This window comes from Actinia tenebrosa, unplaced genomic scaffold (assembly GCF_029948245.1).
Source record: "Actinia tenebrosa isolate PJP-AT-01 unplaced genomic scaffold, QUT_ActTen_1.0 PGA_scaffold16__25_contigs__length_10494907, whole genome shotgun sequence".
NCBI classification, from domain to species: Eukaryota; Metazoa; Cnidaria; class Anthozoa; order Actiniaria; family Actiniidae; genus Actinia; species Actinia tenebrosa.
In genome coordinates, this window is record NW_028292576.1 from 8,420,047 (window position 1) to 8,436,130 (window position 16,084).

General features: G+C 38.0%; 1 protein-coding gene across 2 annotated transcripts; it reads right to left on the reverse strand.

The window, feature by feature from the left end:
- Positions 1-2: 2 nt before the first annotated feature.
- LOC116299241 (uncharacterized) lies at positions 3-16,000 on the reverse strand. 2 transcript variants are annotated; one of them, XM_031707869.2, is made up of 18 exons: positions 15,763-16,000; positions 14,690-14,905; positions 13,968-14,036; positions 13,396-13,500; positions 12,671-12,794; positions 11,191-11,658; positions 10,299-10,528; positions 9,548-9,682; positions 7,311-7,452; positions 5,706-6,017; positions 5,322-5,371; positions 4,575-4,815; positions 3,587-3,832; positions 2,984-3,054; positions 2,642-2,749; positions 1,643-1,737; positions 1,438-1,507; positions 3-722 (listed from the first exon to the last, which is right to left on the reverse strand). In XM_031707869.2, exons 1-18 carry the CDS (start codon positions 15,928-15,930, stop codon positions 480-482), a joined length of 3,093 nt encoding a protein of 1,030 aa, XP_031563729.1. In that variant the 5' UTR covers positions 15,931-16,000; the 3' UTR covers positions 3-479. The 2 variants fall into 2 exon arrangements, with proteins under 2 accessions (XP_031563729.1, XP_031563730.1); XM_031707870.2 differs by lacking the exon at positions 13,396-13,500.
- Between the last annotated feature and the right edge of the window lie 84 nt (positions 16,001-16,084).

The window sequence follows — 16,084 nt, forward strand, 5'->3', positions numbered from 1 at the left end:
ACTGTATTTTTTACCAATGGTAACTTATTTTATTACTGCATTAAAAAAAAAAAAAACTTTACAGTGATAAATAGCTCAATACAAAAGCTTACAAAATACCTTGACCACAAGGCCTCCCCCCACAATATTATTTTACAAAACTGCACGACCTAAAATACAGAAAATATGGTATTGGTGGTCAAGTAGTAAATCTTTAGAAAATATTTCTTTATTCCAAAATACTTTTGTTTTATTTCTGTTGCATTCATTTGTGCAAATGTTTTATTGAATTCAAATTTCCTTATGGGTGGGGCGGAGGGTGTAGTGCTATGGCCGAATCTTATCTATTCATTACTTAGTCTCGCCTAAAACACATGAATGTAGTCCTACTTCTTGCATACCCTGTCGGTTGAGGGGGTCACAGGTATGCAAGGACCCTCTGTCCATGCCCCTTTAGTATATAACACCTAACTCTCTCATATTTTATTCCATTGCAATCATTAATGGACAGGGATTGTCACGGGACTGTGAAGTGGTTGTGCGAGCACATGTTGATGGATATGAATGAATAATGGTATGTATGTCAAGAAGTCTAAGAAATCAAGGTACGTGGTAGTTGGACCCAGGCTCCTGAGGAGGTGGCTCTTAGTTTTAGGGTCCAGGCCCCCTACAGTCAGCTCTAAAGTCAGAAGTTCCATTGACATTTGTCCAGTTTTCTCATCAGCATAACATTTGTACAAGGACTGAAATACAAAGTGAGACATGAAACAGTATAATTTATATTTTAGTGTTTAACAAATTCATTACTTTATTATGAACCAACATGCATCTCATGAGCATCAAATTTAAGGGAGAATTTGCATGGATGTACATTTAGTTTCTATGTGCAGCTCAACAGAGAGGACAAGGTAGTTGTCTTGGCAATATAGTGTTATCAAGGGGTAGTTTTATGAGGGTGGATCCAAGGAGCTTTGAGTTGTGTGTGTTGGTCATAGAGGTTTATCTCATTAGCACAGATGTTTTCCACCCCCCCTCCTTTTCTTTGATTCCTGGATTTGCATTTGATTAACACAATGCATAATTCATAATATTCATAGTTTAATCACATATCACAAAAAATGATTTACAATGACAAGTAGCAAATTTTTTTACAAAATTTATTAAGATACTATTCTAGCATAAGGAGCTTCAGCCTTGAAAAAAATTGATATGCTAATTGGCTGAGGGTAGATTGAATCGACCTTCAGCCAAATAGTATTAGCAATGCGAAATCAAATATCGACATCTTGAGTATGAGTCAGAAGTCATATTATGGGTTCAAACTAAGCCAACCTCTCACAATAGAGTTGAGGTGTCTCAGATAGGCTTGATGAGCATGGGACTAAACCTGCCCCTAATTAAGACGACTAAGAAACCAAAGAATAACAACGAGATATAAAAAAGTTTATTTTGCTTTACCTTTGCACGTTGAAGTTTGTAATCTAGTTCTCTAAAATCCAGCTTAGAGATCATAATCTTCGCATAATCACTATAAGACAAATTAATGAAAGGCTTAATTAGTAATCAAACTTGTTTAGAGTTAAAATTTAGAAAACAAAGAAGCTATAGGTGCAAAGAGCTTGCACCAGCTACCATCTACATAGAGATACATCTTACTACTTACTCTAGAGCAGCAATCTTTTGAGAAAATGCAGCAACGACAGAAAAAAACTTGAAGTCTGCTCCACTGTCAAGGCTACAGTCACACAACTCAAGAGCCTAAAAGAATCCACATATATATAGATAGTTATAAAATATTTTAGTTATGATGCGTGAGCTGATTGGCTACATGTAGCTACCATGCTTATATCAGAGGACAGAGACACGCTCATGCAAAATTGTTCTAAAATATTTCATAAGAGCAACATAAAGCGGCTGTTTATGTCTCTGTACTGTGATGTAAACACTTTGGGAGTTGTAGAGCACTCAAAATGCAAGAGAAACGCGTTCGGCTGCGCCTTGTTTTCCTAAGCTTGCTCATAATCTCGTGCTCTAAAGCTTGAGCTCCCAGCATATTTATATCGCATTACAGCGATATGTGCGTGTTTCATATTCCTTAAATATACATACTGCTTTAGAGACGCATAAACATGGCAAAACAGTATATGTGATGTCAGGGACGGGAGAAACAATAGGCCTTTTGCAGTTAGCGGTCACGTGTCTGTACTGGAGAGCATTTTTTTGAAATTGGTGATCCTTTTTAGCTACTTGTACAAAAAAAAATGAATGAAAAGATGTGTAACCAGTGTGTTACGAAATTCAGTTTTATTACGATCTCTCGAAACAGGTCGTAGAAAGTGTGTTTGCTCTCCAGTAAATTTCACCCATGGGAATCAAAATGATCATTCATTTGCTCTCAGGGAATTAGCACGTGATTACTGAGCTGCAAAGGGCCTATTCAAGGGCAACTAGTAAAATGGGGTTTTTATTCACCACAGTTCGCACCATTAGAAAGAGACAAATTAACTGTGACAAGTCAGAGGGATATAAAGTTCATTTATTGTAATACTTTTACTACCATAGAAAAAAAAGAAAAAACGCAGAACGATTATTACAAGGGCGGAAAACAACACAAATTCATCAATGAATGTTCCGTTGATAATAGTGATACCATAGATCTTACCCTGTAGATATATTTCAAGTGTGAATCATTCAGTAAGTTTTTATTGACACATTCTAAAGCTTCCAGAATCTCTTCAGGGAAAAGAAATTCATCTTTATCCTCATCAAACTAGAAAAGAAAATCAATCATTAAATGGTTGTGCATGGACGAGGAAAAGTGAGAATGAAATACTTCTTGATTGTATAATGCAGAATCCGTGCGCATGCTAATAAAACTTTGCAGCTTCGTAACTTGCCTACATTTAAATTAAGGAGTTTGAGAATAAAAAGTGGGTCTCTAGTGTGATATATAGGTGGCACATTTAACAATAATTAGCCATGTATAAGATGTAAAGAAACTTACACTTTCAAAGATTCTTTGATAGTAGCCTAACTGACTCTCATTGATGATGCAGTACTTGAATATGAATGAGTCTGAAAGTAAAAAAAAGTCACTCCGTTGTGACCACTTGTCGGGCAAGACCTTTGTGAATAGACGAAGGCAAAGGGCTTGGGGTTGGGATGAATGGAATATGAATAAAATAATATTAGGATTACAGCTTTATTTTAAGCAAAAAATAGTAGTGTTTGTGGGTTCGATCCGAGGACTCGACATCCAATGTAAGTAGAGTTTTTTGTTTCTTTCTCCTTTGCTTCAAGGGTTGTCCTGGGGTTCTTCGGTTTCCTCCCTCCGCGAAAATCAACTTCTAAATTCTAATTCGATCACGAAACGAGGGCCACGGGTTTGTGTAATCACTGGAGATCATAGTGCTGCCTTTGTAAAACAAGCACAACTTAATCGTTCAGTCGTAAAATTTCATTTTCCATTTCAAAGGCTACGCGTCGTTCCCGTAATAAATATCCGATTTCATTCATTTATCATTGCTAGCCTCCTAGGAGACCGTGATCCTCGGCTAAGTTGGGAATTCAAAACATTACGCCTAAACAAACCGCAACAACTACTTACCATCGTCAATACCAAACGTTTTCATATCAGTCGAAGAAGAAGAATGGATTAATGCTTTGTTCTTTCCCGTTAAGCTCAAGAGCTTCTTCTTTCTTTCCTCAGCCAGCTGTTGGCGCAGCATTTCTTCTCGTATGCTGTTGTCTGCGCGCGCTCGTGCAAGCTTCTTTTTCTCTTCCTCGCTGGGAGAAATCGCCTGTGGCAAGAACATTTGGAATCTCTTCTTCATCGATGGTGGTCTAACGTCAACTGTATAACAAGATAACATTTTTGATTAAATTTATTTAGTATAATTTTAGGCTTGAATATAGAGTTTCTCGCGCTGTGATTGGTCGAGCGACCAGTGATTATCAGACGATAGTCACTGCTCAAGCGCTGATTATGAGGTTTTCCAAAGTTTGCTGGAGTCAAGTTATGCTAAACGAATTTCGACTTTTCTCTGATATTCAAGTCTAAAATTATACTAAAACAAGTATTTCTTTCAGGCTCAGTGATCATGGTGAGAGACTCGCGGCTCGTTAAATATTTCACCGATAATCACTTCGCCTTCGGCGAATAACTGTTAATTATTACCTGAAACAAAAAGATCTATATTTGAAAGGTCTACATATCTATTTGGGTGATTTAGCAATCTAATGGTCCTTGTCTAAGTTTTTAGCTGCGCTAGTTAAAGAAATCAATGCCAAACAACAAAGCTGCACCTGCTTTTGATAACACAAGTCGGCTTTGCGGTATACGTAAATCAAATGTGCCAGTTTGCATCGCAGGGGAACAAACATTTTTAGAGGGAACAACACTACCTATGGAATATCATGGAAAATTTTTTATTGGCGTTCATCAAAACCCTGCTACCTTTGAAAATGGCGGGAATTTTTTACTATTTACGGGCGCGGTCTCGCCACAAGCGTTAATCACCAGTCGTATACATCTTTTCCTTGTTTTCTCTTTTTTTTCACTGCTTAATCTTGAAAGTTTACTAAAAAAAACTCACTTGGTTGTTTTTGAATTTCTGGCAGGGGTGGTGTGGGGATACGGTAAGGTTCTTCCGGTTCTGGTTCTTCCTCCTGTTCTTCTGGTTCAGGTTCCGGTTCTTCTTCCACTTCCGGTAGAGCGTCCATTAAACTTGTTATTTCTGGTAATTTAACTTTCTTTTTCTTTGGGGGTTTCTTCTTCTTCTTTTCTTTTTTCTCGGCTTTTGGCTTCTTGGTTTTGTGTTTCACCTTTGGCGTTTTCTGGTAACGAAAGCGAAAAAGATATTCATTGAAAATTACAGAGAAACTTGTTAGGCCTACTAAACAAATTATTTAACGCTACTGTAGCGAGACGAGTTAAAAACGTCTGCGTATGCTCTAAATCCGTAAGCAAATTAGTCGAAACGTCTTCAGGAAATACCAAAAATTTGGTGCCCATGCTTGAAACTTAAGGCTAATTTTTCATATTGTGTAAAGTATCTTGGTCTCACAAAAGTATATTCGCGATTTTTTTTTGTACACTCCGAGAAAACAAACATTTATTTTCTCACTTACATGTAAACTTACAGCGCAGATGAACATCTTGCGCTAATCTTCGCTTTATAAATGTAATTTATTATTTATTTATTAACTCTTCTAAATTCTTTAAAAAAAGTGCGAACTTTTTTGTATACTCGGAGAAAACAAACATTTATTTTCTCACTTAAAAAAACTTGCTAAATGCACGCATGCGCGAACGTTTTTCTCTAGTGTCTACTTTAGCTTACCCTTGATCCTTGTACATTTAAAAAAGGCGAACATAACCTAACTTCAGCATCTGCAAAAAAGACAAAAATTGGACGTTTATTTCATACAAAATGTTAATTAATATCAACCATCTTTTTTTCCATTTGGCTTGCGAAATTTTAAAACTGCGCATGCGCAAATCGCAAGTAAATTACGTAAATCAATCTCATTTACACTGCATTTTTGCCTGGTCAGTGCCTATAGATCACATTAAATTCCAGCCCATTTTTATGCAAACATTCCGTGCGGCCGTCTGCTTTTGCTGCCATAAATCGCCGCACCGTTTTCTTGTCTTTCACTTATCCACAACGTGTGTATTAACAAAAAACTTTTTAACTGATGATTTCATACGGATGTACACCTACCTTCAACTTCCTCTTCCGAGGGTAATTCAGCTATTGATCCAATGGTTTCCTCTTCCCACCCCTCCAGGGGGGTCATTCTGTCAGGACTGCACTTGAGTTGTTCAACCTCGGAAACGTCTTCGTCCACTTCAAATATTGGCGAGGGGGTTTTGGTAACTGGTGACGGCAGCACTGGAGATGGAGAGGGGATTTGAGGCGAGGGACTTTTTGGAGGTGGGGAAGGTTCGGGGGAAGGGACGCGTTCTGGAGTCGGTCTATTCTCTGGTAGGGAAGGATTGGGGGTAACAGCTTCTCCGGGCGATACACAGTCGTCTACAATAAAACAACATGTCATTGTTATTTTTGAAAACTGAGTACACTTTTAAAGGAATGATTATTTTCGAGCTCCAAATAGACCTTTTTAGCTTCGTATGCAAAAATTGCCCAATTCAGATCACATGTCATTCCCTTGAGAATTGTTCTTTTATGCCGAACATATTACAATTACACATGAAAGAATCAACTTTCAAAAGAAACATCACATGGCCTGAAATGTGCACAGCAAACAAAACGAAGCTGTGTTTCTTGATTACAGACTCATTTGCTCAGGATTGTTACTAGAATAGGGGCGTGGTTATATATCTGACTTTCGTACAACTGGTACAAGTTGACCAAGTTACATTAAAATATATCAGCAGTGCCCTTATAGCTATAGTTTACTCTTGGCCCTTTGCAATGAGACGGGTCGCCCTATCGATCTTTAAGTAGACGGGACTTGACTTTAAAACCTCGCATTAAATAACGCTTTTCAAATTTGTCTAGAATGTGAGGCTAACATAGAAATACAAAAGAAGTGCCACAAATTCCATCCAATAAAAGTGTGACTATTTCTTGTGTATTTTTATAATAGCCCCGCATCCAGGTTCTTTTCGATAAGGATTCATTGTGTTGCTTTATTATATAGTTGGGATAGTACGCGCGCTGATTGGTCGAAAACTGTGCTTTATTAGCACCAGGAACAGTAGAGATGTCCATGTAAGAGTTCAAATTGTCGTCAGTTACAGGTAGCAGCAGATGAAAACACTTCTTTAGAAGCGAACCAGGAAGAGGATCAAGTGTACGATTCACAGACTGTGTAGTAAGATTACTCGCTCTAACTTCATTTTAATTACTTTTATTTTTTGTTTTTTACATATTCATTTTCAAGTTTCATTCTTAATTACTTTTTTGGCACGGAAGTGTGTTATTCCTTATTATTATATAGTTAGGATATTACGCGCGCGCTGATTGGTCGAAAACTGTGCTTTTTCAGTGGACGGAGCACAGTGCTGACGCCATCTGCGCGCGCGAAGTTCTGCTAGATCCTGCGGCCAGTCTTTCTTTTTGAGTAAAAAAAATCAATACCGAAATAAAATTAATAACTGCATAATAAAACAAAACAAAAAAAAAAAAAAAAAAAAAAGCTTTTTCCGTGCTCCGTTAGGTAATAAAACACTTAGGAAGCGTCGTAAGCACTCAAGAAGTGTGAGAAACACTTACACTTCTTTCGTGCTTACGCCACGGAGCGCGGAAAAAGCTGTTTTATCTGTTAAATATCTAATAGATATATTATACATTATATAATACCTGAAAAGCTTCCATACACTTCTACTCTCATAGCGATCCCATTACGCCATGTTTTGGGGCAGAATCGAACGTAACGAGCATCAACAGGGTTTGACAAGCTGTTTAGAACCACAGTATTGTTATCACTGTTACCTTCAAATACCTGAACAGCAAATAAAATGTGTTTTTTTAGCTAACTAAATAATATTAAAATCAAAGGCACTAGCGTAAGGAGGGGGGAACGGCCTAATGGCCTCGGTCCGTACATTCAAGACCTCATCAGGCACAGTTTTTCCCTATCCGGACCTCCTAACCGGTAAATAACATACATTTATGTAGTAACTACTGAAAAATTGAGAGTAGTATGCTCAATATTTTGGGTGTAAATTTTTTTTGAAAACACTATAAATTACGAAGAAATGTATGGTTGTGTGGCAAAGCAAGACCTCGCTTTCCCCTGATCAAGGGGAACCATGCATGCACCTTCTGTATCATATAAGAGCAGAGTTTGTCAGGCCTCTCCCTTGATTAAATATGTTGGATTTTCTTCAAAAAATTGGAGGGGGGGGGGGGGGGGACAAACAAATATAAGGTAGGTATAGGACAATTAAGAGAACATGAAATCATAATCGTAATATAAAACGACAAGGGTTGTTTAGGAAAGTGTTTCGCAGAATTATTTAACTTCACATTTAATTTACTGATTTATGTTTATTTAACATTTTCTCACATTGTATTTATACCTTTTGTTAACATTTTAAGGTTTTCACTTGGGATTTATTTCCTGAGGAGCGTGGATGGTCTTCCGCTCTGTTTGTTTAAGGTTTAGATAGCATTAACAGGTTATAAGTATTTAATTTTATAAGATATTTTACTTTTATAAAATGACGATGAGTATTTCACAACCTGCACAAAAGAAGGTGCAAGGACAAAACCATGGTTCAACACAGGGACCCAATTTAATTGATTCAGATGATGGGTACCGGTTTGCCTCGTCCCCAGGCTACCCTCTTATTTATCGATATGACGTCACACTTGCGATTTGACTCGTACGTCAGCTCTTATAAGTGTCCGCCATTTTGGATTTGGGAAAGCTGACGGAATAACCTGGGCACGAGTATAGGTACCGGTGAATATCCTATCCTCCTCAGACACCAGGGCCCGGTTGTACGAAGGGTGGATAGCGCTATCCAACGGATAAATCCTTATCTAGTGGATAAGCCGATGCTGTTATCCAATAAATTTATCCACTGGATAATTTATTCGTCGGATAGCGCTTTTCGCTCTTCAAACAACCGGGCCTCGTTGAAATGCTCGATACTGGGTGTCCGTAGCACATATGAACAGACAGGATATTCATGTCTGTGGGTTGACTTTTAGTTTTGGAGATATTCAGGGGAAAATTTAAGGGTTACATTTCCAAAGATAGTGGGTACCAAGTAACCCGACCGCCCTAGCGATTCCTGTCAAAAAACAGGGCTGTAACCAGAGATTGCACTGGGTGCACTCATGATTGCAACCCACATACAAGCTAAAGGTCTGCTTAATTTTGAATATATTTTTCTTTCTTTTTTTTTTTTTTTTTTTTGTCTGGATTTGCCCCGTGGAAATCCTTAGAATTTTATATAGCACTTCTTAAAAGACAAAGTTCAATTTCTATTTCATGTGTACCTGGCTGGGAAAACCCCTGGTTACGGCCCTTAAAAACTATCATATCAAATTTGCCAGATGTTGTGTTTTACGTTTAGATATAACTTTCTTTACTGTATATCTAAAAGATTTACACAGTCCTTGTGCGACAAATAATTAAGAATCATCTTCCACACCTTTATAACGAACGTAATGGCCCTGAATGCTTGTAGTTCAATCATGGTTACATCGCATTATGAACTTATAAGTCAGTAGGTACGATTTACCGGCAATATTTTTGGAGTTTAACAGAAATTTAGTTTACTTTTTCGCGAGTTTTTTTCTTTCTTTTTTTCTTTTGTGTGTGTGTGTGCTTTGTTTTTGTTTTTGTTTTTTGTTTTGGAGGGGGGGGGGGGGGGGGGGGGGGCATATCTTACTCTTTTTAACAACTTTGTTCGTTAGCCCTCAAATTCATTCTAGCTTCGTCCGCAGCTAAATCTCGCCTAAGCCGCGGATGGGATTGCTGGGGAGATCTGTTAACACAGGAAACCCAAAGGCAAAATTTGCTTGGAGGCATTTCTAGTAGAATTTCCCCCATGTTTTAGTGCGATTGACACAACTCACAATACCTTTACAGCACCGTCTTCCCGGTAACTACTCCATTTCTTGCCGTCATTACTGTATGTCATTGTGTACGACTGGACCCATCTAAGATCCTTCTTGGCGACTTTTTCATCTTCACTGGGGTAACCCTGTGTAGCAACCTTGAATAAGGCGAGAGAAAAATAAGTGAAGATACTTCAATCCTCAATCCTGAATTAATCTCTGGGCTGATCAAAGCTAGTGCGCGCCTAACTCACATATAAGATTGGAATATTTTTATTTTATATTATATATTATTGGGATATATAATATGAATTATATTAGCGGGCCAACAATTTATAATCATAATCATAAATTAACGAAAACGTGACCAAGAACTGAACCAGTAAAAACTACACTTATTTCTAGGTTGGTGTCCTTAATACAAGCCCTGTCATTAGCGCCCTCCTCTTCCTACCCATTTCAGACTCAGTGCTCTGATTGCAGGATACTCCGAAAGGAAGAGGTTCGATCGAGCTAGGCCTCGCTTGCTAGAAGGTAGCTTACTCGCACACCAACTAATTTAACCATAGTCACGTCAGTGGCGTAACTAGAGCCTTAGGGGAATGGTGGAGTGGAAGTTCCCGCCAAATCCCAAAACCACAGGAATTCCACCATAAAATGAAAACCTTTGTTTTTTTTTTTTTGAAACGGGGAAGCGTTCGTGCCAATTCGCTTATTTACGCCATTAGCCACACTAGCCCCAAACCTATAATCCGTTCGTTCCCGATGACTTACTTGCATCAAGGTTGCCACACCCCCAAGATCCACTTCAAGATACTGCTTGTCGCTATTATTCTTGGCACACCATGCTCCGCCGCCTTTTCTCGATTTCTTGGTATTGTTCAAGCGGGCTTGGGCCCCAGAGTGATATCGGTCAAATGACGAGGATGACCTGATTGAGGAGTCTGGTATGAGGCCGGTTGATAGACCGAGAGGGACTGGAACTATTCCTGTCATTAGATCGGCTATAGCAAGACAAAATAAGATTGTTACACTTTGATATGACGTAATCATGATACTCAGAAAACTAATGCTGATGATGAGGTTGTTGATGATAATCAATGATGTTACGAATAATGCTAATAAAGGGATATAACCAAGCATGACACGGCAATGCTTTAGACAATACCAATGACGATGACGGAGGTGGCTGACAATGATGTTGATGATGATGGTGATGATGATGGTAATGGAGATGATGATGATGATGGAGATGATGATGGTGATGACGATGGTGATGATGATGGAGATGATGATGATGATGGAGGTGATGATGATGATGATGGAGATGATGGTGATGATGATGATGGCGATGATGATGATGATGATGGTGATGATGATAGTGATGATGATGGTGACGATGATAGTGATAGTGATGGTGATGATGATGGTGGTGATGAAATCAAAAATAATGACGGCGACTGGTGGTGGTAATGAGTTAATAGAGAGGAAAGCACATAAATCTAATGGAAGGGTGGTAATCGGAGAACGATGATGATGATAATGACAATGCTGATGCTGATGACGATGATAATGAGGATGCTGGTGCTGATGACGATAATAGTCATGATCATGCAGTGTAATGCTGTCGAGTCAGAAAACACAATACAATTTATCAGGTAATTACCAGTATCATCGATTGACATCGGACTCTCTTCGACAGCTACATTATCTTGGGCATCGAGAGAAGACAAAGAAGGCGCTGATAAGTGATTTGTTGATTTTGAACTCCGTCTTTCATCCTCTTTCTTCTCATTGTCCTTCTTTTCCAGAACTAAAGGAATTGGAGAACTACTCTTCTCTTCCATTTCAAAACGTTCATTCGAATTTGCCTCTTTGGCGTCTTCTGCTGCCTCTTCATATCCATCCACTTCCATTTGCCCTTCAGGCTCATTTTCTGACTCTGATGACGTGTGTTGCGTTAGTTGCATTAAATCTACGTCATAATCTGATACAACTATCGACGGGATGCTGTCTCGTTGCTCGTCAAGTCTCTGTTGTCGCGCCTCTTCTAGAAGACGCTGGTGTTCTTTCTCCATTCGTTCGCGTTCCTCTCGTCTTTCCCTGATTCCCTCGAGAGGGTCGACATATTGATCTAGAGAATAAAGAAAACAACTAACTCGAATAATCAAGCCCAGCAGTCACTTTCCTATCAATAGAGAGTTTAAGCTTCTCGTTTGCGGCAAACGTGAAACGTCAGTTGACCATTAAAAATTCTTTAAAATTAATGAAAAGGAATCGCAAAAATCTCCAAGTACTAGATAAAATTAAGAATATGTGTCTTTGTCGAGAAGGTTTGCAAAAGGTAAAGTGAAATGTAGGGAAACGATGAAAACGTGGTCACGTTTGCCGTTTGCGGGAAGAAAAAAACGGGAATCTTAATCTGCCTATTGATTCTTATATTTTTTCATCTATTTACTCATACGCTCATTTTCCCCAAGATCTATCCATTCATGATAACTCACTCGCGCGTTAGTCTTTTGCGTTCTTTATTCGTATCCATCCATTCGGATCTATCTGCCAACTATTCAACCATCCTTCCACCCTTTCACCCATCTACACGTCCAATTTATTTTATTTTTTCCACACCCATTTATTTATAGCCCAGCCTTTCGTTTCTTTGCATTTCTTCGTTCGTTCGTCCGTCTCATTATCCGCCATGTATTCGCCCATGCACTAACTACCCATTGACCCATTTACACGTCCAAATCCATGCATATTTATCTTGTTTAGACTTATTCATTCACAACTCATCCTTTCGTTGCTTTGTATTTCTTTATTTGTCCATCCATCCATCCATCCATCCACTTATTCGCCATGCATCCATTCACCCATCCAACAACTCACTTCATTCTTATGTCCACTTAATTTCATCAGTTACGTTTTTCAAAAATCCCATTCAGTAAAAAATTTTTAGTTTTCCAATCCATTCATTCATGACTCATTTGTTCGTTTATTTGTATTTCTTTCTTCGTCATTTATCAGCCATGCCACCCAATCTATCCCATACATTCACTTCCATTAGTCTTTCCGTCCGGCATATTATTTTTTTTCTTCCTTTTTTTAATATTTGGTTGGTAAGTAACGGAAAAAATGGTGCCTATTACCTTTATTTTTTCTGAATGCCAGAAGGCGTGTCGTGTGTTCATCTCCTAACCCTGCAGTTTGTTGCTGAAACGCTTCCCATGCTTCTGTTATCTTTTTGAACCTCTCCAACAATCTTTCAAACCGCTACAAAACCAGACATCAAAAGATATATTGATCATGTTAAATTGACTCATATTGCATATAAAAAATGCGAATTTCTACAACAGCCTCTGCAGTGCTTCTCAATAGCACGTGCGAAATTCTCGAAAGTATGAAGAAATAGAAAACGCGCGCGCGTGTTGTGTGCAGTTAAAAAGCAAGGGGGGAGGGTGGTTGGCAGAACAAGAGAAAAGCGTGAGGAGAAATTTCTCGAAATGTCTCGAGTGTTCTGCCAATCCCAAGCGCTTTATAACTCCACCACACACACAGCAAGCAAGTTTTTTTATTTCTTTCATGAAATACAAAATATAACACATTTTTAGATAGGAAAGTGCGCGCGCGTGCTGTGTGCTCTCATAAACCACGCGCTCCCAACCAAGCAGAACTCGAGAATCATAACGGTTACTTTATAATAGGGTTTGGCGATTCAGGCGTTTCCATGACAATCCATAGGAAGTGCTATTGAGAACTTTGTGTTTTCAATGTAATGGAAACACTTTGATTGACGTCCACAAAAACCCTATTTTATCGCGACGACAAATTGTAATTGCACTCGTAGTTACGCAAACACCGAAAGTTAAAATACCTCGTCTTCTCTCATCTCCTTTTCGAATCTCATCCTTGTCTTTTGCCGTCGTAGAACGGATAGAGTTCTTGCATGTTCACAACGTTCGACATGTGGAAAAGGATCCTTAGTAACGAAATTTAAGTTAATTATTCTATTAATTAGACTAATTTTCAGATAACATTGGTTCCAGTGTATTAGGTCTTTGCAGAGGAAAGAATCGGAGAGAATCCGTCGAATCAAGAGAGAGACCTACCAACCTGTACTACACTACACCAACCCAGATTCCCATAAGACGTACTCAAGTACGTCAAATTCTTATCTTTGGAAAACGGGATCGATATTGTATCTATATATGCATGTGCAAGAAAGTGGTGTTTTCCACCCTTGATATTTGGGTTGAGGTGTGAACTTGAACCTGCTTCACTTCACTGTGCTTCAACTTGAAACTTGTCATTTAGAGGACTGGTCTTACAAAAAATACTTCATAGTATTCAGTATTGTTATAGTCACAGCCTTGAGGAAATCCCCCAAATACTGAGAGAGGATGGCCCATTTGAAAGCCAAGATTGAAGAGTATCAGTTTAACTTACCAACATGTCTTCTTTGCTTTTGTCAATGAGGTCAAGATGTTTCCAAAAGCTCTGATAAAGTTGTAATTTCTGAAATGAAAAAAATTGAAAAAATGGTCATTAAACTAATTATATATTTTATACGTCTGGATTTTGTTCATTCCTGAATTATCCATCCATTGATATATATGTTTGCCTCTATTCTTTAATCTGTCGTGAGCTATGTGATATTTTAATGCTAAAATGCTTGAGCTTTAAAAGAAGGGTGGATAGAGCTATAAATCCTTATCCAGTGGGTAAATTGTTGGTGTTATCAAATATATATATATCCAGTGGACAAGATTTATTTAAGGCAAAAAAAAAAAAAAGTGTGTTTCCTGTTGCATGAGAAAAATAATTGGGGTCAGTAGGTCAGATTTTTTTTACTGGATAAATGAGGAAATGAGCTTACTGAGAACCCTGTGGTGCATTTGGGAATGAAAAAAATATTGGGGTCGGCAAAAATTGGCAGGAAAATTAGGGTCGGTGGCGCAACAGGAAACACACTTATTTTTTTGTTTGGCCTAATTATCCAGTAGTGCTATCCACCCTTTGTACCACTGGGATAAATCATATCCATTTGATAAATTTATTGGATACCAGCATTGATTTGTTACATTTGTACATTTGTTATCTATTACATTATTGTAAATTGGCCATTTACTGCAAGTTTTCAAAATTTTCTCTGACTCATTACGTCATACCTGTTTTGGTGGAAGCCACCGTCCAAGTTCAGACACCCATCTTGGTAGACCACGCCTGTTATGGCTCTTATTGTGTAATATTCTGTGCCTTGAAACTGATGATGGTGTTGGGCATGCCGTGTGGGGCAGTCTGGCACTGCCAGTAAGCTGTCTATCAAATAACAGTGGACTTGAATCATTCTGATCGTCTGGGAAAAACTTATTTCTTCTGACATCCTATAAATATTGCAAAGATAATTTATTAAGTTGTGTGGTATTAGGAAGTGATTAGCAAGGCGTTGCAAGATTTTCCATGGTGCATTTGGTTCTCTGTGGGATGACTTGCCACAGGTAGCTCAAAGTATGCCATCACAAAATGTTAAAAAAGATATAAATGCACTGCTTGCAACAAATAAAGATGTTAAAAAAAAATAAAGGACAAAGTTGAGTAAGATTAAGAATGTGCTTAAACTGTCTAAGCCAACTACCACTTAGGATTTAATGAACAGACATTGAGACAGCTCTTTTCGATCATAGTAACATATTAACTATGCTATCTTTCGACATGAACTATGTTTTAATAAACCCACTAACCACGATAAGAAAATAATATAGTAAGGTATAAATAAACTACTGACTGATAAACTCATCCTTGAGCTTTTAGATAAATAAAACGCTTCGAAATAACAATGGTTTGTTTGTGTTTTATTTCACTTCAGTGCCAATTATTATAACAACTGAAAATCTTTAGAAATCTAGTGAACTTAAATCAAGAGAATATAATCAATAATTTTGAGGAAATAATCATTGATTAAACTTTGAAAAAGCTGTTGCTTTAAACACCTGGATATTTTTTATTAATCAAAGCTTTAGTTAGTCAAATAAATGATGATCAAACAGAATTATAAAAGTGTGAGGTCATTAGCGTAAAATTCAGTGTCATTTTACTTCTAAATTATTTAAATCTTAAAGCTGATTTCGATCCCTGAACAAGATAGCAGCATTAGCTCTTAAATATTCATTGAGAGTACTGTTAAACAGTAACATCAGTTAATTTGAAATAAAGTTTACTAAGGTACTTATCACTTCTATACCTGAATGTTTGCATTGTTGTCAATCACCCCTCGTTTCGTCTTCTCGTCGTCGTTAGAGAAACTTTTACATCGCCAAAGTTTTGGTTCATCTTGAGTCAAACTCAGCCGATAATTCTTCTTCTCTGATGACTGAGATTCAGGACGCTGTAGATAGGGCAAAGCAGGCATGTTTTACACTTCAAGTAGCAGTTTATTGTCAGCCATTGTGGTTGAAATTATCATGTTAGCGTTGTTATGTCGACAGCTTGTACTTAGTGACCAGACAAAGGGGAGAGGCATAGGGACATATTTGTTCTTTCGCTTTTAAAAAATACCAAAACAC

Excerpts from the sequence above, each read along its gene's own strand:
- LOC116299241 (XM_031707869.2), bottom strand. The coding sequence starts at position 15,930 with ATGCCTGCTTTGCCCTATCTACAGCGTCCTGAATCTCAGTCATCAGAG. Across the intron at positions 14,037-14,689 it reads GGTGGCTTCCACCAAAACAG|AAATTACAACTTTATCAGAG; the intron begins GTATGACGTAAT and ends TTTTCATTTCAG. Across the intron at positions 9,683-10,298 it reads GTGTGGCAACCTTGATGCAA|GTTGCTACACAGGGTTACCC; the intron begins GTAAGTCATCGG and ends GCCTTATTCAAG.